This window comes from Limanda limanda, chromosome 1 (genome assembly GCF_963576545.1).
Source record: "Limanda limanda chromosome 1, fLimLim1.1, whole genome shotgun sequence".
NCBI lineage: Eukaryota > Metazoa > Chordata > Actinopteri > Pleuronectiformes > Pleuronectidae > Limanda > Limanda limanda.
In genome coordinates, this window is record NC_083636.1 from 4,361,117 (window position 1) to 4,385,602 (window position 24,486).

The 24,486-nt window shown below is 40.5% G+C and overlaps 1 protein-coding gene across 1 annotated transcript; it reads right to left on the minus strand.

Moving 5' to 3' along the window:
- Positions 1-11,147: 11,147 nt before the first annotated feature.
- Positions 11,148-12,734, minus strand: LOC133023413 (gastrula zinc finger protein XlCGF8.2DB-like). Its single transcript, XM_061090473.1, has one exon. It carries the CDS (start codon positions 12,531-12,533, stop codon positions 11,637-11,639), a length of 897 nt encoding a protein of 298 aa, XP_060946456.1. The 5' UTR covers positions 12,534-12,734; the 3' UTR covers positions 11,148-11,636.
- Between the last annotated feature and the right edge of the window lie 11,752 nt (positions 12,735-24,486).

Below are 24,486 nucleotides of genomic sequence, written 5' to 3' on the forward strand. Positions count from 1 at the left end.
AAATGGCCACTAAATGCAAAATAGCAGGCTTCCTGTTGTGTTTTTCCAATTGCACCAAGAGACTTTTTTGTTTGTCTGGTCATGATACACCTGTATATCGATTTTTGTGAAGATAGGTCAATGGGAACACCTTCCGGGGGTCTCGGGCTGTCTCGGGGGGCACCGTTGAGCCATTTTGCGACGCCCATTGAAAATTCCTTCAGAATATGTAAATTTTCACCACTTTCTAACTTTCTGCAAATTTTGGTAAGAAGTTGAGCATGTTAAAGCCCTCAAAAAGCCAATTCATTTGCCTGAATAATAATAATAACAAGACATAAAGTTTCCTTTGATCTAGGAAGACTGAAATCAAAGGATTCATGGTCCATGTATGTCCGCGTTACAGAACATCATGTTTTAATGGCGTGTAATCAAACTTTGACGCCACGCCACGGTCACACTGTGTGATTAAAAAAAAATCCGTCAGTCAGTTTTTATCTCCATCTTGTCGTGATGACACTCATCTCAATTTGAAGTTGATCCGATGAAAACCCTGGTACAAGTGTATCAAAGAAAAAATGTGGAATATGGCCAAAATGGCCACTAAATGCAATATAGCAGGCTTCCTGTTTTGTTTTTCCAATTGCACCCAGAGACTTTTTTGTTTGTCTGGTCATGATACACCTGTATATCGATTTTTGTGAAGATAGGTCAATGGGAACACCTTCCGGGGGTCTCGGGCTGTCTCGGGGGGCACCGTTGAGCCATTTTGCGACGCCCATTGAAAATTCCTTCAGAATACGTAAATTTTCACCACTTTCTAACTTTCTGCAAATTTTGGTAAGAAGTTGAGCATGTTAAAGCCCTCAAAAAGCCAATTCATTTGCCTGAATAATAATAATAATAATAATAATAATCCTTACAATTTCAATAGGGTCTCACCAGACACCTTTGATGTCTGTGCTCGGGCCCTAATAACCAGTCCACCGTCCTCCCTGTGTGTCCCTGTGGATGTGACACAGCATCATCACTGGATCTGTCCTTTGACTCAGTGTCTGCAGACACACTCACGCTCCTCCACCTCCTCCACTCTTTTATTCACTCACATATTCTGAGCACAAACACACTCAGCAGATTATTTCTGTTCACGACGACATGACTGCAGATCAACACTTTTCTAAATATCTATTGAAATCATTTAAAACCTCTGGAGTCTTTACCTGATTTGTCTTGTGTGTTGAAAAATGTATTAACTGAAATAAAAAGATACCAAACATCAGCAAGTTGAAAGTAAGTTTAACGTGACATTTAAAACTAGCTGCAGTAGCCGAGGATTCTAAAGGATTCAGGCACGTTCTTATTATATCATGGAAATAGTTAAATTGCAGTTAAATGATGGAGACGACTGAACTCAGACGTCTGAATCAGAAAACACGTTTCCGATTTATTCAGAGAGGAAGAATGAGGTGAGAGGAAATGAGAAATCGTTTTAATTATAAGGGAAGAAAACGGTTTGAATGGGAGAAACTTCATGAGAACTGAGAGCTTTGGAGATACTCGGTATATGAAATATAGAAATGAAATTTAATGAAGAAGCAGGCAAATATATATGAATTAAACAAAACTAGAACTAAAAAACGTAAATCAGGCTCACTGGATATGCAGCATATGGAGAAATTCCTCTGGAGGAGAAAAGAAAAACCAGACATGACGTGTGACGTTCTTAGAAAAACACAGATTAAAATGTATTCAGCATTTTACATTTCGCAGGACATCAAAAACAATTAGTCATTTGCTTTTAAATTAAACTCATCAAATCATTTGATTAGTCTCAAGTATTCACACTTCATTGACAATTTTTTCAGTTAACATGTACATATGTGCAAGAGTAAACATCTTATTAAAATGATCAGTCAATCCAACTCGTCTTGTCAGCTCAAAACATCCGTCCGAGCTCCGTGTGGCGCTATTTATACTTTTTACTTTTACTACTCGTGGTAATTTGAGGAAAAATTAATACAACAAAAATTAAAACAAACTAGGGCTGCAAAGCAGCACTGGGCGGGCCCGAGCACATGCATTTTGAAGCGTTGCATGCGTTTTGCCTGAAAAAAAATGACTGAGGAAAAATTGACACATAGAGCTGTTCAGGCTTGGACTCTGATCATGAGACAGAAGTTTGGTGGTGATAGGACAATGCACAGTGGAGTTATGACAACATCGTCTCCTTTGACGAAGGATGAACCTTCACCGTTGACACGGTTTGAGGAAATGTCCCAATTCTGAGAGAGAAAGAGACGTGACCTTTGCAAGACATAAAGATTCCTTTGAATTATGAAGACTGACACTGCAGGAGTGAAGTTGTTTGTTTACGGCTCCGCATCAAAGGATTCATGGTACATGTATGTCTGCGTTACAGAACATCATGTTTTGATGCCATGTGATCAAACTTTGACGCCACGCCACGGTCACACCATGTGACGAAAAATCGATCTGTGAATAACTTTGTATTTTTGTATTTCAATTTGATATTTCATAGCAGGCTTCCTGTTGTGTTTTTCCAATTGCACCTTTTTTTTTTGAGTTTTTGGTTTGTCTGGTCATGATACACCTGTGTATCGATTTTTGTGAAGATTGGTCAATGTGAACACATTCTGGGGGTCTCGGGGGGGCACCGTTGAGCCATTTTGCGACGCCCATTGAAAATTCCTCCAGAATATGTAAGTTTTCACCACTTTCTAACTTTCTGCAAATTTTGGTAAGAATTTGAGCATGTTAAAGCCTCAAAAAGTCAATTCATTTGCCTGAATAATAATAATAATATTAACCAGAGTTCCCTGTAGTAAAATTAAAAAGTTTCTAGTCTGTTTGGAAAATGAGCCATAATAACCATTTGCATTTGTTCTCTGTGTGTGTTCGTATGAGTGCTGTTCCTACCAGTGTTAAGGCTCTTGACGCCCTCCTCATAGACCTGGCAGCAGCGCTCCTCTCTGCGGTTGATATCTGATGCTCGGCCTTTGGCAGACGTCAGCTCCTCCCCTGCCCCAGGAGCCTCCAGCTCCCTCTTGGCCATGAAATCCCATGTCAGGCTATCCTCTGTGTAGTTTGTCTGTAAGCTGGAAACAAGGGGAAGGAAGATGGTGTGTTAATCCTTGATGCTGAAGATATATTGGAGTTCAAGAGTGCAGATGTATGTGTGTGGGACAGGGGAGAAAAAGCAGCTATTTTGTAAGTTTAGAAAACTTACTCTTGCAGGATGGAGTCCTGAAGCTCTTTGGTGAAGTCAAAGATGGCTGCGATGGTCAGAAGTGAGATGACAAACTCTGCCTCTGTGGGAGGAAATCATCAGCAACACAAAGATAAGATGAACAGATCCAGGAAAAGGTGTTGCATAAGGACTAGTTTGAGATTTTTGGGAAAAGGAGAAGATTAATGGCACCCTGATGTCTGTATTAAATGCTTAAATCTCAAGCTCCAGCAGCCAGTTATCTTAGAAATAGCAGCAGTAGAGCAATTTGCCAGGTTCAATCCTAATCACCCTACCCGCCACTTAACTTCTCCAGTAAATCAGTGTATTTGAGAATAAAAATAAAGAATCTTCTGGTAAATCAGTAAAAAAAATATATCATCTAATATGTAAACCAGACAGAACATCTGACCCAAGCATTAAATCTGTCCCTCTTTGGTACTTTGGTTTTCAATACTTGGCCCGATGTAACATCTTTCTATCTGTCTGTCTCACAAATATTTTACGAAAGGAACTTTAAACAAGGTTATATTTTTTTTCACTAATAAAACTTTCTGAGCATGTAACTTTTTGCAAAGAATCATAAACCACTTTTAAAAAGCCCACCTTGGATTTTTCCTGTAGCACCTTTGTACACGACCTCAGCCAGTTTTCCGCTCAGGATTTCCGGAGAAAACTCATATTCACCCTAAAGGGAGTGACAGAGCAGATACTCAGGCACTGGATTGTAATATATAATAGAGCGAAAGATTCTGAGTATACATGTTTTTTGAATTTCACACGGTCATGACGCACTCACCAGGTCCATCTCGGCTATCTCCAGCTCTTTCTTCTGCCTCCTCAGTTTCTCACAGTGCAGCAGCTCCATGCGGAAGTACTAGCAAAGAGTTGAAGGAGAAAATTTAAAGGATTTATTTGAAAAATATCAACAATCATCAGTTCGTTTTACAGCTTCATTCAAGAAAACGAGTGGACCACATTTTTACAACAGATTTTCTCATTTAAACTACAAGAGACTGAATCACTTTCAATGTAAAACATGAAAAGTTTTCTTCTTCTACCTCCTTGTAAACCTTCTTGTTGTTTGGGTGGAAGCGCAGGGCCCTCAGAAACAGGTGTCTGGCGCTTTCAGAAGAATTTCTATCCTCCAACTCACTCTTGGCGGCCATGATCCACAGAGCTAAGGAGATCAAATTAGAAACATGAACACTACTTAGGTATACTTTTAGAAGACACTATTATCCAATCTTGTTTTGTAGTATTTTTCCTGAATCACCAAAGATGACAATATACTACATTTAGAAACAATAACCAGCAGTGGAGCCATAAATGTGAGTTAAACAGTTCTTGATTACCTGGTTTGTCCGAGTGGATGGCGAGCATGGACGAGAACACTTTGCTGATCTGGCCCTTAGTGGCCTGAGGGGCGAAACCCAGAAGAGATCCAGATTAGAACCAGGGAATGAGTATGCCATCATGTTTCGGACAACCGTTGAATTGGATGGTGTGCTTTCTACTCCTGTGCTCTAGTTTTTGCGCTGCCATTTTGATTATGTGCTCCATTTTCAACTTATCAATTCCATTATCGCAAAGTTAAAATTTGGAGCAAGGTGAAGAATAAAACATGTAGCTTTGTAAGGTCATGAAAGGACACCACTTATGAATTAAAACTTAAGAGAGAGAGGGAGACCAGTTTGCCATCACATATGACCTCTGGCAGACTGGTTGTTATAATGAAAGTAATAATAATAATAAATATGACCTCTGGCAGACTGGTTGTTATAATGAAAGTAATAATAATTATTATATCAAGGGTTATATAAACAGCTATGTCCCCAGTTTGACTCAAGTTGCAGACATTTGCTGCATGTCACCCCTCCTCTCAACGTATTTTCTATCAGTCTCAACTGTCAAAGTAAAGGTGTACAGATCCAATTAGACATTGAAAATTCCTTCAGAATACGTAAATTTTCACCACTTTCTAACTTTCTGCAAATTTTGGTAAGAAATTGAGCATGTTAAAGCCCTCAAAAAGCCAATTCATTTGCCTGAATAATAATAATAATAATAATAATAATAAAAATTTTAGGGCTGCAAAGCAGCACTGGGTGGGCCCGAGCACATCCATTTTGAAGCGTTGCATGCTTTTTGTCTGAAAAAACAAAAATAACCAGTTCTGAGAGAGAGAGAGACGTAACCTTTGCAAGACATAAAGTTTCCTTTGATCTAGGAAGACTGAAATCAAAGGATTCATGGTCCATGTATGTCCGCGTTACAGAACATCGTGTTTTAATGGCGTGTAATCAAACTTTGACACCACGCCACGGTCACACCGTGTGATTAAAAAAAAATCTGTCAGTCAGTTTTTATCTCCATCTTGTTGTGATGACACTCATCTCAATTTGAAGTTGATCCGATGAAAACCCTGGTACAAGTGTATCAAAGAAAAAATGTGGAATATGGCCAAAATGGCCACTAAATGCAAAATAGCAGGGTTCCTGTTGTGTTTTTCCAATTGCACCAAGAGACTTTCTGTTTGTCTGGTCATGATACACCTGTATATCGATTTTTGTGAAGATAGGTCAATGGGAACACCTTCCGGGGGTCTCGGGCTGTCTCGGGGGGCACCGTTGAGCCATTTTGCGACGCCCATTGAAAATTCCTTCAGAATATGTAAATTTTCACCACTTTCTAACTTTCTGCAAATTTTGGTAAGAAGTTGAGCATGTTAAAGCCCTCAAAAAGCCAATTCATTTGCCTGAATAATAATAATAATAATAATAATAATAATAATGACTTCTTAATAGAAGATTCTGCAAAACGACTGCAGTCCTGCTGCTGCTGCTGCTGCTGCTGCTGCTACTGCTGCTGCTGCTGCTGCTGCTGTTGTTGTTGTTGTTGTTGTTGTTGTTGTTGTTGTTGTTGTTGTTGTTTCCTCTGCTTTCGCCCTAATTTCCCGCCCAAAGCACAAACAACCTACACCGTTTCCAGATAGGTCTGAAATTTCATCCAATACTCAATATACCAGGGGTGTGTTAATTGACCAGCAGTCTAAACAATCAGCCTGTTAAACAGAGGCAATGAGAGCGGCCTTATGTGCCGCGGCCAGATGCTTCCTCTCTAACAACCGTTTTATGCTCAGGACAATTATTTTCCTCTTTTTTCTCATAGTTTCCCGTCGCATCACTTTCAGGGTTTCTGCAGCACAATTTGTTTTCTTAATAGTGTATTTGTTTGTCTTACTGGTTTTAATAGTCGGCACCACCTCATTCCTGGCTTCTCTCCGTTAGGATGTTTGCTTTAGAATTGACTTTGTGATTTTCCTTATCATTTTGAAAGCGCCTGCGTGATGTGGCAGCAGCCTCAGATCCTCAGGTGGAGCCCGTCTGCTTCTGTGATCAGCAACATCCTTCCTGAGGAGATAAAGCTTCTTTTAAATCACTATTTAACGCCTGTTTTTACAGATGTGTCTTATTGAGTTTAATGCTTTTATTCTCTATATTTTAATTTACTGCTTTGACACAATGCTGTATTAATTCTTTCTATTAGTGAGAATGCAATCGTGCAAATGTTCCAAAGCACGTTGTAAACCCTGTTTGTAAAGGTGCTATATAAATTAAAGCCCTCAAAAAGCCAATTAATTTGCCTGAATAATAATAATAATAAAAATGGCCACTAAATGCAAGATAGCAGGCTTCCTGTTGTGTTTTTCCAATTGCAACTAAAGACTTTTTTGTTTGTCTGGTCATGATACACCTGTATATCGATTTTTGTGAAGACTGGTCAATGTGAACATGTTCCAGGGGTCTCGGGGGCACCGTTGAGCCATTTTGCGACGCCCATTGAAAATTCCTTCAGAATACGTAAATTTTCACCACTTTCTAACTTTCTGCAAATTTTGGTAAGAAGTTGAGCATGTTAAAGCCCTCAAAAAGCCAATTCATTTGCCTGAATAATAATAATAATAAGAATAAATTAGGGCAGCGCAGATAATCACAAAAGTGGGAAACCAGACAATGACAGGAATTAAGGAAGAAAAAAAGAAAACAGGACCAATCTAAAAATCCAATACATACAAATTTCTAGGGCTGCAAAGCAGCACTGGGTGGGCCCGAGCACATGCATTTTGAAGTGTTGCATGCTTCTTGCCTGAAAAAACAAAAATAAAATAAAGTTTCCTTTGATCTAGGAAGACTGAAATCAAAGGATTCATGGTCCATGGAACATCGTGTTTTAATGGCGTGTAATCAAACTTTGACGCCACGCCACAGTCACACCGTGTGATTAAAAAAAAATCCGTCAGTCAGTTTTTATCTCCATCTTGTTGTGATGAAACTCATCTCAATTTAAAGTTGATCCGATGAAAACCCTGGTACAAGTGCATCAAACAAAAAATGTGGAATATGGCCAAAATGGCCACTAAATGCAAAATAGCAGGCTTCCTGTTGTGTTTTTCCAATTACACCTGAAGACTTTTTTGTTTGTCTGGTCATGATACACCTGTATATTGATTTTTGTGAAGACCGGTCAATGTGAACACGTTTCAGGGGTCTCGGGGGGCACCGTTGAGCCATTTTGCGTCGCCCATTGAAAATTCCTTCAGAATACGTAAATTTTCACCACTTTCTAACTTTCTGCAAATTTTTGTAAGAAGTTGAGCATGGTAAAGCCCTCAAAAAGCCAATTAATTTGCCTGAATAATAATAATAATCCTTACAATTTCAATAGGGTCTCACCAGACACCTTTGATGTCTGTGCTCGGGCCCTAATAATCCTTACAATTTCAATAGGGTCTCACCAGACACCTTTGATGTCTGTGCTCGGGCCCTAATAACAAGACATAAAGTTTCCTTTGATCTAGGAAGACTGAAATCAAAGGATTCATGGTCCATGTATGTTTGCGTTACAGAACATCGTGTTTTAATGGCGTGTAATCAAACTTTGACACCACGCCACGGTCACACCGTGTGATTAAAAACAAATCTGTCAGTCAGTTTTTATCTCCATCTTGTCGTGATGACACTCATCTCAATTTGAAGTTGATCCGATGAAAACCCTGGTACAAGTGTATCAAAGAAAAAATGTGGAATATGGCCAAAATGGCCACTAAATGCAAAATAGCAGGCTTCCTGTTGTGTTTTTCCAATTGCACCAAGAGACTTTTTTGTTTGTCTGGTCATGATACACCTGTATATCGATTTTTGTGAAGAGAGGTCAATGGGAACACCTTCCGGGGGTCTCGGGCTGTCTCGGGGGGCACCGTTGAGCCATTTTGCGACGCCCATTGAAAATTCCTTCAGAATACGTAAATTTTCACCACTTTCTAACTTTCTGCAAATTTTGGTAAGAAGTTGAGCATGTTAAAGCCCTCAAAAAGCCAATTCATTTGCCTGAATAATAATAATAATAATAATCATTACAATTTCAATAGGGTCTCACCAGACACCTTTGATGTCTGTGCTCGGGCCCTAATGATGCTATCTTTATTTGTTTAGAATTCTGTCAGACACAACCTATAGTTAAAAGTTTGAAATCCTCAACAGGAGTCACTCATTGTTCCAGAGAGGTGACGGATGAAGAGGAGCAGGAGGAGGTACAGGAGGAAGAGGAGGCCTGCAGCTGCATCACAGCCACCACACGGGACAGTAATAAAAAGAAGAAGGAGAACAGATCCTGTAGTATTCCTCCTCTGTGCAGCCTCCAATTCCTACTACTAAACTTGTATCCACCCCCCACACAACAACATGGCCGACCCTGCCTGCCTCTGCCTGCTCTCTGCCTGCGGGACTGGAGCCGCACAGCTGGGGATCCGTCCGGTCACAGCTGATCCAGGAACAGCTGGACACACACAGCTGGATGTTAAGACCGCAGAAGACAATAAGAAAAGGAGGGATGGGGTCAGAGGAGAAGGAGGAGGAGGAGGAGAGCAGAACCAGAGGAGGATGGTCTCATGCAGAAAAATAGGAGGACCCATGATGCATGCTGCACAGTCACAAATGCAGAGCTCTAGCTCCCCCTGGTGGTTGCGATCGGGCTACTGCAGCTGTGGGAGTACATCAGGGGAACACTTAAACAAAATTGGATTCCACTCGGAGGGTTTGGGCAAAGATGATATCAAAATATAATAATTCGTAATGAATAATATTAATATACTAAATGTCACATTATTGTTTCTTCAAGTTTCTCAGTTTGATAGATATGTGTGATACAAATGCAATATATCACAATATGGTTCCACGTTTTGTTTTAACACATATTTAAGGTAATTGTTATTATGTTGTACGTTTTGGGATTTGTGGATGTGTATGAGACAGAGACAAATTTTCAACTATAATGGAAGAAAAATGGAAAACCAGAAAATCAAAAAAGTCTCAAGGGGCATTCTGAAAAACCCAACAGGAAGCCCGCCATTTTGCATTTAGTGGCCATTTTGGCCATATCCCACATTTTTTTACTTTGAGGTACTTGTACCAGGGTTAGATCAGATTAGGGTTGCAAAATTCCGGGAATATTCAAAGTTGGAAACTTTCCATGGGAATTAACAGGAATGAACTGGAAATGTTGTGAGTAATTTATACTAACTGTATTGACCTTGTCATATACAGACATAAATATAAACATTTTGTTTCGTCATAGGCTGATTTGAGCCCTGAGGAAACTTTGGGCACTTGACTATATGCTTCTGCATCGTTGTGTCATTCTTAACATAGGTCTTTGCACAGTATTTGCAAATGTACACAGCCTTTCTTTCTACATTGGATGAGGTGAAATGTCTCCACACATGAGATAGTGCACGTGGCATTGTTCTGTATAATAAGATGAGAAAAAAGTTTGTAAAAAAACACTAATGCAATGCCAGAGATGTAAATAGTTAGCCAAACAGTTGGAATCGTCTCATATTTTACAATTGATGGATAAATTAATGGAAATAGGCTAGATGAACAGATGAACAATAGTCAATCAGCATGCTAATATATTTTTTCCCCAGTAATATCATCGAAACTTACCTGACTAGTCCTGCACACTACAGCAGGCCTCAATAGTGCTGTAGTGTGCAGGATGCTGGGAATTATCCCAGCAGTAATGATGGAAGAATGCACAGTTGAGGGTTGAAATTCAACGTGCAGCGTGTGCTGCATTCCATACATCTTAAAAATTGAGTTTTGAATGATGTTTTTATTGCTCAGCGTCTAATTTGCGTAGTTTTTTTTTCTTCAAAATTCCCAAAATTCCCGAGCTTAACTTCCCATGGAAAGTTTACGGAAATTTACCGGAAACTTTTCGCCACTTTGCAACCCTAGATCAGATCAACTTCAAATTGAGATGAAGACAAAAACAATAAAACATTAAAATTACAATTTCTACCATTTCTAGGACTGCAAAGCAGCACTGAAATTTTAAAGAGTGGCATGTGTTTTGCTCACTGTGGCAAGGATACACGCTTCACTTCCTGCGTCCGTCAGGTGATGTTGATCCTTGCCTGTTAATTGCTCATTCGATTAAATATGTTTGTTTTGAATCACTGCCCTATGATCTATGGTGCTTTATATAGATCTGTGATCTACTGACTCCAGTATCACACAGATTGGCCAACGGACCCAAACCATCCCAGTACAAACACAAACACATGAAAATAATTATCTTAAATTTGGGGACATCACAGCTTTCTCTGAATTTAACAGTCCTGCTGTTTGTCATTTACCATCATTCATGTCAACGAGGGCTCCTCCGTCTTCGCTGCTCCACTGTCTGTGTGTGTGAGTGTAATGCTGCGTTCCAGACGACTCGTATGTCAGATATTCTGACCTGAAATTGCCCAGTTCAGACTTCACGTCAAACGTAAACAAACTTGTCTGACTGTGGGAAGCTGATTCATTTGTGTCGTGATGAGACAATTCAACTGTAGCCAGTGCAGCCTCCGTTCGTACAGAAACAAAGAGCATTATCTTTTTATTGGACTTTTATTCTTGGAAACACATTCAATACATAAAGGAGAACACACACTGTCATTGAATCTCACCAACCAAGAAACCATTGATTTAAACAAACGTATTTAATCATATGAACTAGTTTGAAAGACACATTCATACTGTGCAAGGAACACACTTTAACCTTAAACGACATTGACATTATGAAAAAAAGATAAATTATGTAAAAAAAGAAAAGAGTAGAAACAAGATATATAAACACAAATCTTTTGTGTTATTCAATGAGTTGTATTTTCTAGGGATATAAAAACTGTTAAGTCTATTTAAAACAGTGAACTATGAATATGTATAATATGAATATCTGCTGATAAACCCTTATAACTCTTTTGTTGCAAAGGTTGCAACGTAGTCACTTCTCTCCTTTATGAATCCTCACGTCTCGTACAATAGGACTGAATCTTTAATCTTTTACCACACTCAGATCAACTTAACAGCTTCTCTACTGTATGACGCCTCATATGTGTATTTAGACTGCCCCTTTGGGTAAATCTTTTACCACAATCAAGGCAACAAAACGGTTTCTCACCTGTATGAGTCCTCATATGTCTATTCAGACTGCCCCTTTGGGTAAATCTTTTACCACACTCAGAGCAACAAAACGGGTTCTCACCTGCATGAATCCTCATATGTGTATTTAGATTGCCCCTTTGGGTAAAACTTTCACCACACTCAGAGCAACTGAACGGCTTCTCTCCTTTATGAATCCTCATATGTGTAATTAGACTGCTTTCGCTAAATCTGTTACCACACTCAGAGCAACTAAACAGTTTCTCTCCCGTATGAATCCTCATATGTGTATTTAGATTGCCCCTTTGGGTAAATCTTTTACCACACTCAGTGCAACTGAACGGCTTCTCTCCTGTATGAATCCGCATATGTCTATTTAGTTTGTCCCTTTTGGTAAATCTTTTACCACACTCAGAGCAGCTGAACGGTTTCTCTCCTGTATGAATCCTCATATGTTTATTTAGACTGCCCCTATGGATAAATCTTTTACCACACTCAGAGCAGCTGAACAGTTTCTCTCCTGTATGAATCCTCATATGTCTATTTAGATCTCCCCTATGGATACATCTTTTACCACACTCAGAGCAGCTAAACGATTTTTTTTCTGTCTTACATCCCCTATCACTTAGAGGCTGTTTGTTATTTCTTGTATTTAAACCTGTCTGAGTTTCCCTGGTCTCCATCCAATCATCCTCACTCTCTTCAGTCTCAGAAGAGTCTTCAGTCTTCTCCTCAGGACCTGGTTGTAAACGTCCATCAGGACCTGAGTTCCTGGCTGGTTCTGGTCCTCCACAGTCCGCTCTGTTCTCCATTGTCTCACTCGGATGAAGCTTTGACGATTTAAGTTTCTCTTCATCTTCTTCAATCTTCACAGCGACAGGAGTCAATGTGAACTTGATATCAGCCTCCTCCAGTCCTTGAAGCTGATGTCCATCCTGATTGGTCCACGGTTCCTCCTGTTCCTCTTTAATGTGGGGGGGCTCTGGGTCCTTCTTGTCCACAAGGGGGCTCCACTGCTGCTCCTCTGGGGGAACCTCTTCTTTAATCACCATCAGTTGCTGGACGTCTGCAGGACACACTGAAACACAAATACACACATTTATCATTTTAGAGTTTCCTGAACTGTTTTGAAAAACTTGTGTTGTGTCGTTTAATGTTGACTGTTGTGATTTTTGAAGGATCACATTCAGGAAGTAGAGATGTTGAGGTTGTTTACAGTTGGTTTTACAACGCAGCTCGTAAAGGAAGCAGCATAAAACAAAGGGTTTCTGGTAAAAACATGTTTCATTTTGAGACCAAATAAACCAAGTAGGTCACTGACAGAGGAGAAAAGGGTGAGGGGAAGTTAGTTAGTTGGTTAAGCTGCTTTCAGACAAGACCTGTGGGTAAAACTCAGAGAAATGTGTTCAGACTTTCTGTTTCAGACAAGAGCAACCAGTGTTGTGCATAAATTAGTTCAAAAGAACGCCTTGATTGAACAGGTACACTTCTATGAGAACGATGACCCGAACACAACTTAATGACAAATAATGAATTTGAACGGTCAACCTGCTCATATTATCTGAGGTCTAGCTAAAACGTTACATAATGTTTTCCTTCTCCTGAGGAGAGACGCTGTCTAAATGGAATGCTTGCACCATGTCGTTGCTCAGTGCCCGTATAATTTCCGCGATGTAGCCCAGTGATTCTCAAACTGTGTGGTCATTTTTGTTAACAGGAAAAATGGATACTTGATTTTTAATTTATTTTTATTACCAGCACTTGCCCTGTTCTTGGTTGACAGGAAAAAGGGAAACTTGAATTTAAATTAATTTTTTTTATTAGCACTTTGCCTGTCCTTGCTTTTAAATAGACAAAAACTTGATTTTTCTTTGGGTCAACAGTACCCTTACATGCAGCAAAGTTTATTAAAAGACATTTTTTTGGAATGAAGTATCAATCTTTATTGCCTTTATTTTCAGTCATCACATGCCTCAAACAACCTCAAGCTAAATTTAAAAGCTGTTTGCTAAATAAGAGCAATTGAGAATTTGTGTCATTCATAATCCGATTAGTCAATTCATCGTTTCAATAATCGGTGACTAATCGACTATCAGAATAGTCGTTAGTTGCAGCCCTATTGAACACGTACATTTTTATGAGAACGATGAACCGAACACAACTTAAAGACAAATAATGATTTTGAACGGTGAACCCGCTCATATTATCTGAGGTCTAGCTAAAACGTTACATACAGGGTTCCTACAGGTTTTAACAAGATAAATTTAAGACCTTTTTAAGACCTTTTTAAGACCACTTTGAATAGAATTTAAGACCTATTTCACGACCATACTGGCAAAAAGTATGAAGGAAAATCACTATGAAAGAAGAAATAAGTCACAGAATTACTTACAAAGTAAATTGATATCCATTCAACATAAGAACAATGACTGAACAAAACAGTACACAAGTCAAACAAGTCCAAAATGGTAACAAATAGAATCAGAAATAACTGAGCCTTGTAATCAATAAACATGCTTTTTTTCCAAACAGTTACCCAGTATGACAGGCACACTCGCTAATGGAGCATTTGACACAGGTGATGGTCCCGAAGCAGGGGCGAACCCCGACGAGATGGCAGGAGTTTGTAGTTGGCTTTTCACGTCGGTTTTGTGTTTATCTGACTGGGCATGTGACTCTAAAGCCCTTACACCCAATGTTCCAAGTTTTACCGTTTTCTTGCAAAGAGTACAGTGGGCTTCAAAAGCATTCCTTTCCACTGGTTTTAGCCACGCACTAAACGTGCTTTTATGCAAACAAGATGGGTTAAACTTACACTTCCCCATTATTCACAAAAGTCGTCGACACACGATTAAAATGTCCCTCTTTTCGCTTGATTGCTGCGCACCTGTTCAGTCTCTATAGGCCAGTGGTTCTCAAACTTTTTCTGTCATGCCCCACTTTGGAGCTAGAATATTTTTCATGCCCCACCCGCTACCCTGCCCCAACAAAATTATGCCCCCCCTGCCCCAACAAAATTATGACAAAATGGGCCAAGTTTAACATGTGTATTTACATAAAATACACATGAACATTAAATTCACCTTACTTTAAATAATTTCTGATCTGCAAATAAAAAACTTTGTGACATTTGACACTTTTTTCAAAGAATAGTGCAATAACTTTGGTTAAATTCAACTTAATTGAAGTACTTTTGGTGACATTTATCAATATATTCCTCAACCAGTCTGTACTTTTTCAAAAATAGAAAAAAAATGTATTCAATTATAATCACTTTGTTACAACGATGATGAAGCTCAACCAAAAATAACACATGCATGTGACTGGGGTGTAATGTTTCTAAGTGTCTTTTTAATTTGTTGGGTCTCATTCTTTCAGCTGCGAGAGTTTTCAGACCTAAGATCCACACTGGTCTCTCCTCATGTCCTCCTTCATTCACTGTGAACCCAAGAGCAAGACAGGCTTCATCGTACTTTCTTTTCAACTTGGTGTTTGAACACTGTCTCTTGTTTGTCACTGACCGGCGGCTGCACGGGAACGAGCACTGATCTCCAGTGTGTGTCTCTGAGCGAATGAGTGGGGGCGGAGCCCCGGGGCCTGTGTGTGTGTGTGCTGTCTGGGGGGACACGCGCACACACGCACTCGCCCGCACAACACTGTACAGGGAGCCGCTGCAGAGCCGTGGGTTGCCGACCCCTGGCTACGGCGAAAGAACGTTTTATTTACTGTTCCACCGTTAAAGAGATGCGGACGTCAAAACATAAGTTCTGCCTCACATTTCCTCCTCCCGGACGCGTGCCCCAGCTGTAATGCCTCTGCGCCACACAGTTTGAGAATCACTGCTCTAGGCACTGGGTGTTCGCCGATAAGTCCTCACCGGGGGCTGCAAAGTTAGTGATTATTGGTTCCATGCTGATTTATTTCGTTACGAATTGTTGGGTGGGGGGACATTTTGCAGCGCGGACCTTTCCCCAAAACACGATTTGTTTACGGTTCCACCGTTAAAGAGATGCCGACGTCAAATCATATGTTCCGCCTCACATTTCCCCCCTCCCGGTCGCGCGACCCTGGGGCGCGTGACACAGTTTGAGAATCCACACATTTTTAAGACCTGGCCGAATCAAATTTAAGACCTTTTTAAGACTTTTTAAGGCCTTAGATTTCGATTATTAAATTTAAGACCTTTTAAGACTTTTTAAGACCCCGCGGGAACCCTGTTTGAAGGATCACATTCAGGAAGTAGAGATGTTGAGGTCGTTTACAGTTGGTGTTATGACGCAGCTCGTAAAGGAAGCAGCATAAAACAAAGGGTTTCTGGTAAAAACATGTTTCATTTTGAGACCAATAAACCAAGTAGGTCACTAACAGAGGAGAACAGGGTGAGGGGAAGTTAGTTGGTTGGTTAAGCTGCTTTCAGACAAGATCTGTGGGTAAAACTCAGAGAAATGTGTCCCGACTTTCTATTTCAGACAAGAGCAACCAGTGTTGTGCATAAATGAGTTCAAAAGAACGGCTTCATTGAACACGTACATTTTTATGAGAACGATGAACCAAACACAACTTAATGACAAATAATGAATTTGAACGGTGAACCAGCTCATATTATCTGAGGTCTAGCTAAAACGTTACATAATGTTTTCCTTCTCCTGAGGAGAGACGCTGTCTAGATGGAATGCTTGCACCATGTCGTTGCTCAGTGCCCGTATAATTTCCGCGATGTAGCCCAGTGATTCTCAAACTGTGTGGTGCAGCCCATATTTTATGAATTTAAATGATAGAATTGAAGGTCTAACCTAATAATTGGTTTCATAGCAAGGCATAGCACTATAATTTGTTGTGCCTTTTGTTTGCAGGGTATGAATAAATAAGCAGGCAATATTAGCAATAATAAAAACTAAATTAAAAATAACATTTATTTTAGGAATTGATACATATGAAGTACAGTTTAAGGCAAGGGGTAGTGATGGATACATTTGTCTTTAAAAAACAGTCTTTCATTCTCACATTCCACCTTTAAACTATGAAATGAACTGAACTATGGCCTAGTTCAGAATGTAAATGGTGAACTATGAACGTGAACTATTCATGTTTACTTGTATGAACTGAACTTTGAACTAGTTCATGAGGTGTGAACTTGCACAACACTGTGAGCAACACAGCAGCAGGTTTTCTGCACAGACTCGTTCACAACAGCATCAAATCCTCCTCATTATTCAGGTGAGAGGTGGAGCAGCAGAGAGAGACAGGAAGTGACGTCTTAACTCCGCTGCTCGAGCTGATGCTAGCTAACGTTAGCAGACCTGATGCTAGCTAACGTTAGCAGACCTGATGCTAGCTAGCGTTAGCAGACCTGATGCTAGCTAGCGTTAGCATGTTAGCGGTTCCTCTAGGGACTGACCTGCTCTGTGCAGCCGGACTTCGGGCTGCATCACGGCATCGAGCAGCCTCCTCTTGCGGCAGATCTCCCGCTCGGACCGCTCGACTCGCTCCTCGGACTCTAACAAGGTTTCCTCAAGCCCAGCGAGGATCTGCTCCACCGCCGCCATTAGCCGCTCGGTGAGCATCGTTCTCAGCTCCGGGACTCGAGCCTTTCCTCCTCCTTCCTCCACCTGCAGCAGGAAGTCTTCAGCGGCAGCGAGGATCCGCTCATGTACCGACTCCCGCAGCAGCTGCACGGCGGACATGTTGCTCCTCTCTGAGTCTCTGAGGGGACAAAGACACACAGCGACAGGACCCACAATGCATGCTGATCAGTCACAAATGCAGAGCTCTAGCTCCCCCCTGGTGGTTGAGATCAGGCTACTGCAGCTGTGGCAGCACATCAGGGGAACACTGAAACAAAATTAGATTCCACTGAGAGGGTTTGGGCAAAGATGATATAAAAATATATAATTCGTAATAAATAATATAAATGTCACATTATTGTTTCTTCAAGTTTCTAAGTTTGATCGATATGTGTTATACAAATGCAATATATCACAATATGGTTCCACGTTTTGTATTAACCCATATTTAAGGTAATTGTTATTATATTGTGCGTTTTGGGATTTGTGGACGTGTATGAGACAGAGACAAATTTTCAACTATAATGGCATAAAATGGAAAACCAGAAAAACAAAAAATCTCAACGGGCATTATGAAAGACACAAAAGGAAGCTTGCCATTTTGCATTTAGGGGCAATTTCGGCCATATTCCACATTTTAACTTTGAGGTACTTGTACCACGGCTTACATCAGATCAACTTCAAATTGAGATGAAACAAAACTAATTAAACATGTTAATTACAATTCCTACAATTTCTAGGGCTTCAAAGCAGAACTGAACGGACACGAGCACATGTATTTTGAAGGGTTGCATAAGTTTTGCGCACTGCAGCAAGGATACACGCTTCACTTCCTGCGTCCGTAACGTGATGTTGATCCTTGCCTGTTAATTGCTCCTTAAGAATAAAAATGTTTGTTGTGAATCACTGCCCTATGATCTGTTGTTTTATATAGATGTGATCTACTGAGTTTGGTATCACACAGATTGACCGACGGAACCAAACCATCCCACATACAAACACAAGCATATAAAAATTATCTTTAATTTAAAAGATTGGGGACATCACAGCTGTCTCTGAATTTAACAATCCTGTTATTAGTCATTTACCATCATTCATGTCAACGAGGGCTCCTCCGTCATCGCTGCTTCACCAGGGTATATGCAGCAATCCTGAGATTAAATTCAATACTTTTCAAGACCTTTTTCAAGACCCTTCTAATATTTTTCAAGACCCCAGCGCCACTAGGAGCTTTAACCGGTTACATCAGCGACACAATTGAGTTTGAGATTGCAAAATTAAATGAAGTTTGCAAGAACTTCTATGTAGCACTGTATCAACACAACAGGATTCAGATAGGCCGGGAGGGAATAAAGCTCAAAAGAACAAATTGAGGTACTAAGCCAAAAGTCACAATTTATTTATAGAACTCAGAAACGTATGTGTGTGTAAACATTGAACACGGACGAAACTAACTAATCCTTACAAATAGGATTCATGGCATGTGCCTCAATTCAGTTGCTTTGTTTTCCAACAACTTTTCAGTTTTAACCAGCTCAGTGCGTTTTTCCTTGTGCCTTCTCCTGAGGGTGTTTGACTTTGTTATCAGCTGAGCCAGTAGCGATCCAGACTTTCCCTCAGCCTGCTCTGCCAGCTCATCCGCATCTTTTTGCAGGAATTCGCAAACCTCTGTTAGGACTTTCTTTTTATTTTTCAGCTCTTCCAGCTCATCCACGACTGCTTTCCACTTGAGTCAGTCTCTCTTTTCTTCCGTTCTTGTTCCAGGTGATTCCTATATTTGGACCTTGCGTAGGCTGCAGAAGCCAGGAGTTCCTTTGTGATGGGTACCTGCAGAACCCCCCAACTCTTCTCTTCTTCAGCAAGGATGCACGCTTCAGTTCCTGCGTCCGTAACGTGATGTTGATCCTTGCCTGTTAATTGCTCCTTAAGAATAAAAATGTTTGTTGTGAATCACTGCCCTATGATCTGTTGTTTTATATAGATGTGATCTACTGAGTTTGGAATCACACAGATTGACCGACGGAACCAAACCATCCCAGTACAAACACAAGCATATGAAAATAATCTTTGATTTAAAAGATTGGGGACATCACAGCTGTCTCTGAATTTAACAATCCTGTTATTAGTCATTTACCATCATTCATGTCAACGAGGGCTCCTCAGTCATCGCTGCTTCACCAGGGTATATGCAGCAATCCTGAGATTAAATTCAATACTTTTCAAGACCTTTTTCAAGACCCTTCTAATATTTTTCAAGACCCCAGCGCCACTAGGAGCTTTAACCGGTTACATCAGCGACACAATTGAGTTTGAGATTGCAAAATGAAATGAAGTTTGCAAGAACTTCTATGTAGCACTGTATCAACACAACAGAATTCAGATAGGCCGGGAGGGAATAAAGCTCAAAAGAACAAATTGAGGTACTAAGCCAAAAAGGCACAATTATTTATAGAACTCAGAAACGTATGTGTGTAAATATTGAACACGGATGAAACTAACTAATCCTTACAAATAGGATTCATGGCATGTGCCTCAATTCAGTTGCTTTGTTTTCCAACAACTTTTCAGTTTTAACCAGCTCAGTGCGTTTTTCCTTGTGCCTTCTCCTGAGGGTGTTTGACTTTGTTATCAGCTGAGCCATTAGCGATCCAGACTTTCCCTCTGCCTGCTCTGCCAGCTGATCCGCATCTTTATGCAGGAATTCGCAAACCTCTGTTAGGACTTTCTTTTTATTTTTCAGCTCTTCCAGCTCATCCACAACTGCTTTCCTCTTGAGTCAGTCTCTCTTTTCTTCCGTTCTTGTTCCAGGTGATTCCTATATTTGGACCTTGCGAAGGCTGCAGAAGCCAGGAGTTCCTTTGTGAAGGGTACCTGTAGAACCCCCCCACAGACACTGACGTTTTCACAGATCAAGCGCAGAGCTTCCATCGACTCTTCTTGGATGTTGCAGGTTTCAACATGCTTGTTTATCGAGAATCCTCTCTCTACCGTGGCTTGTCCATGGGACAGAAGTAGCAGGCTCTGAGAGAAAATTAAAAGCTCAGGGTAGGACTTAAGTACTGAGTGCAAGAACACATCAACTCGCTGCTTCAGTGGCTGAAAGGAGAGGAATCTCTACCCTCAACAGAAAGAAAGCTCTCGAACTGTTGGACGATCACATCACCTACAGAATTGACAGGGAAAAGAGAGAAGTAAAAGAAGTTATTATTCATAGGTCATTCAATTTCATTCTAGTAAACTGCTTCATCATTTATTTGACAAATATATTTCTCACAGCATCTGTGCACATAAAAAGGTAAATAGTGGTTTGTAGATATCTTCAGAAAGTTATTTCAGTTTCACAATGTTTACGCAAGAATACACGCAAATTAAAAGGTCATGCACATTGAGACTATTGAAATACAGCCTTGGTAAATTGGAATATCATATTTACTTAAATAATGGCTGGGGACGTGGTCGACAGAAACAAATAAAGGCTGGCCCTAAGTACAGGCCAAGTGGGGGCAAAAAACAACAGTGAAACTGATAACTCTTGATGCCTGTTAGCCTTGTGTGGTACTAAAATATTAGCAAATCTACTTATCAAACACAGGGAATTATAAATAAAGGCATGTCTCTTTGACACTGCTTTGAATAAAGGACTGGTACCCTCAGTCGTTTAGGTAAATAAAAGCCTGGGACAATATTACAGGAAATACAATTACGTATCAACTTCTACTGTCTCTAGACCATATTTTTCGTACCAGCTGAAATGCCTCCAGCCAACTGCTTGTCCTGCAGGAATGTTTGGACTATATTCTTCATCTTTCTGAAGCACCACTCTGGATCTGTGTTCATCTTTGTGGGATCCAAGCAGGCGATGTTCCTGACCACTGGGAATTTCAGAGGGCTTTTCTCCTGCACTTTCTTAACCATGTTAGCCAGGCCCTGAATACATTCTCTCCTGAAGGTGAGCACAGAAAGCTCACTGACCTTGCTTCCTGGCTTGCTCTGAAGTGCCTGATTTATTTAAGGAACAGAGTGTAAATGATGCAGACGGTTAGCTTTTTATACTGTATATACACTCATTGAACTTAAAGACTTTAAGTAGATATTTATTTGAAACTACCCCAGGGGGGAGAGAGTGGCCTACATGCAACCCTGAAAATGAATATATAAAAATTACCTTGATGGCGCATTCTGCACCCAGGCCTATGTCAGCATTCAAAGTGGAGACCCAGTTTGCCTTATCAGCTGCATCGACTTTGGTCAGCTTCAGGGGCGAGAAATCCTGTAGGAGTTCCCTCTTCACAAACCGCCTCGGTAGACTTTTAAAAAGAAATTGCATGTAATGAGTGACAGAACAATTAAAGAAATGTTCTGCTTTGTATCATTACAAAATCAGTAGTATATCCAAAATCTGTGAAGGGTTTTGCAGTCATTCATTACGTATGCCAGTTATTGAGAGTTGATTTTAGGTTGTTGACAAGTGATCTTATTTGTGTATGTACGACATCACTGTTATAAAACATAATTCAAATAAACTCTCAATGACTGTGAAACTAAAAGAATGTCTGCAAAACAGTTTACACTATTTGGATATAGACATTTTTTTAATATAGATTAATCCAATTCAGTTAAATTACTGTATTAGTACCTTCAACAGCTCAGCCAAGTCTTTGGCCAAGAAGGTCAGCACTGGCTCATCGGTTTGGTATTTTGTCAGGAAGGGGTTGAAGGTCCTGGAAATCGCCAGGAAGAAATGTAACTTGGGAATGATGAATGGATCCCCTTGTGCTGCCTCAATGGTGTCATACAAGGCAGTGGCAGGGTTTGGGACCTTCTTCTTCTTGACAGCATCCACATACATCTGTAGCATTGGTCAAACCTCAACTGCTCTCTCTGCCGCAGGGACATTTTCAACCCATCTGTGGCCACAGAATGGAAGTGGGAAGCTGGAGGACAGAGTCAGGCTAGTGAAGTCCTCTCTCCTTGCAGGAACATTGTGGAAGAGGAAGTGCATTGCTCTCAGGAGCTTTTCCAGATGCCACATGGTGAAGCCTGCCTTTACTGCGTTGTGGAGGGTGTGAAGACCACAGCTTCCAACCAGGACCAGCTGAGCACCTCCATAGAGCTCTGCGTGTTCTTTCTGGAGAAGTTCCACCAACTTAAAGTTGACATTGGGGCCATCCATGCTGATGGACATAAGGTGCCTCATATTCAGTTTTGCAACACATTCCTGTGGATGACAAGGCAGTAAGTTTATTAATGACAATAATCCTTGAATGTTCATTCTTGAAATACACTGGCATTCAGACAGTAAGGTACAACTATTCACCAGATTTCTAACTTATATTTACAGTAAAATTGTTGTAGCAACCATTATTTTGTGTTGCTCTAATTGCCTGAAAAGAAAATACAATATAAACCTAGATTTTGCTCAAACAAATAACAAGGGTACTGAACAATTATTGTGAAATGTGTGCAATTATCTTGTTTGTTTGTACACTAGACCTATTGACCAAATGTGATAATATTTTACATCCAGGTCATGTTACTCTGGCTACTTCCAAGCCATTCAAGTTAATGTTAATTGCATAATTAGACAACTGCACTCCCAAAGAGTGGAAAAAATTGCTGACATGCTAAATTGTAACTTGAAAGCAATTCTAAATCGAAGAAATTTGGTCAAATCTGTACCCCAGCAACCAACCACACCCACACAACATTTAATTATCGATACAAAAAATGCTCGGAGATACACTTACTTTGATGTGATGCAACAAGTCATGGGCTCTGCCATGTCCCAAAAATTGAGATCCAAGGTACCTGGATTGGACTCTGTCATCCTCCCAGTATCGAACGTGGACATTGAGCTGTTTATTTTTTGTGGACTGATTGAGGCTCTCATCAAACATCAGCACAAACTGCCCAGCTTTATTGACACCATCAACAAGCTGTTGCTTGAAGTATGGTGCTAGTCCGAATTTTGTTATGTAACCAGATTTGTCCTTGCCGCAGGTGAACGTCTTGGCGATGTCCGAATAAACTGCTTGTGTTGCAGCCACGACCCCGCAAATTTACACTTCCCCATTGCAGGAATATAAACAATTTAAAGCACACTATTCGCAGGTGGCCGTCCTCTACATGGAAGATTAAACGACTCGCGCTTTGAGCCCGCTCGAGCCCTGTGTCATTTTTCGGCTGAGTTCTGACAATTTAAGAGGAAAAAAAAATTCGGCTAAACAGAGTCTTGAATTTGAAAAAGATTCAAGACTTTTTAAAAGTTTTCAAGAGTCTTGATTTTCCCTAAATTTATATATCAACTTGTAATACTTTTCAAGACCCCACGGATACCCTGTTCACTGTCTGTGTGTTGAGTGTAATGCTGCGTTCCAGACGACTCGTATGTCAGATATTCTGACCTGAAATTGCCCAGATCCAACGTAAACAAACATGTCTAACTGTGAGAAGGTGATTCATTTGTGTCGTGATGAGACAATTCAACTGTAGCCAGTGCAGCCTGCGTTCGTACAGAAACAAAGAGGAGGAGGGCGACGACGCCATTATCTTTTTATTAGACTTTCATTCTTGGAAACACATTCAATACATGAAGGAGAACACACACTGTCATTGAATCTCACCAACCAAGAAACGACAGTTTTAAACAAACATATTGAATCATATGAAGTAGTTAGAAACACACATTCATACTGTGCAAGGACCAAACACTTTAACCTTAAAATGAGATATTGGACATTATGAAAAATAGACAAATTATGTAATTCAGTAGAAACACAAATCTTCGTGTTATTCAATGAGTTATATTTTCTAGGGGCATAAAAACTGTTAATAGTCTATTTAAAACTGTTGAGCGAGCAATGCCATGTTAAAAAGCCCAGGCAGTGATGTCACGGAACATGTTGTGCCTGCGTGCACTGGGAACCTGTTGCGCATACGCTGAATAAACGGTCTCGAGTTCTCAGACCAAAGAGACGAAGGTGTGCTGATTTTTCCTCCCGTGATTATAGTTAACCGATCTGGTGACCGCCAAAACGGATAGACCGCTGCAGGGATGTCTACCGCAACAGGTTATGGGCCCAGTCATTCAGGCCAGAGGTTGTTCAGACTTTTATTCGACGGTGATGAGAAAAGCTACGAACTCTGGGAGACGAGGTTCCTCGCGCACATGGAGTTGCGTCCAGGGCCGCCCCCCCCCCCG

Bases quoted from the DNA above. Each gene is read 5' to 3' on its own strand.
- LOC133023413 (XM_061090473.1), bottom strand. From the start codon at position 12,533: ATGGAGAACAGAGCGGACTGTGGAGGACCAGAACCAGCCAGGAACTCA.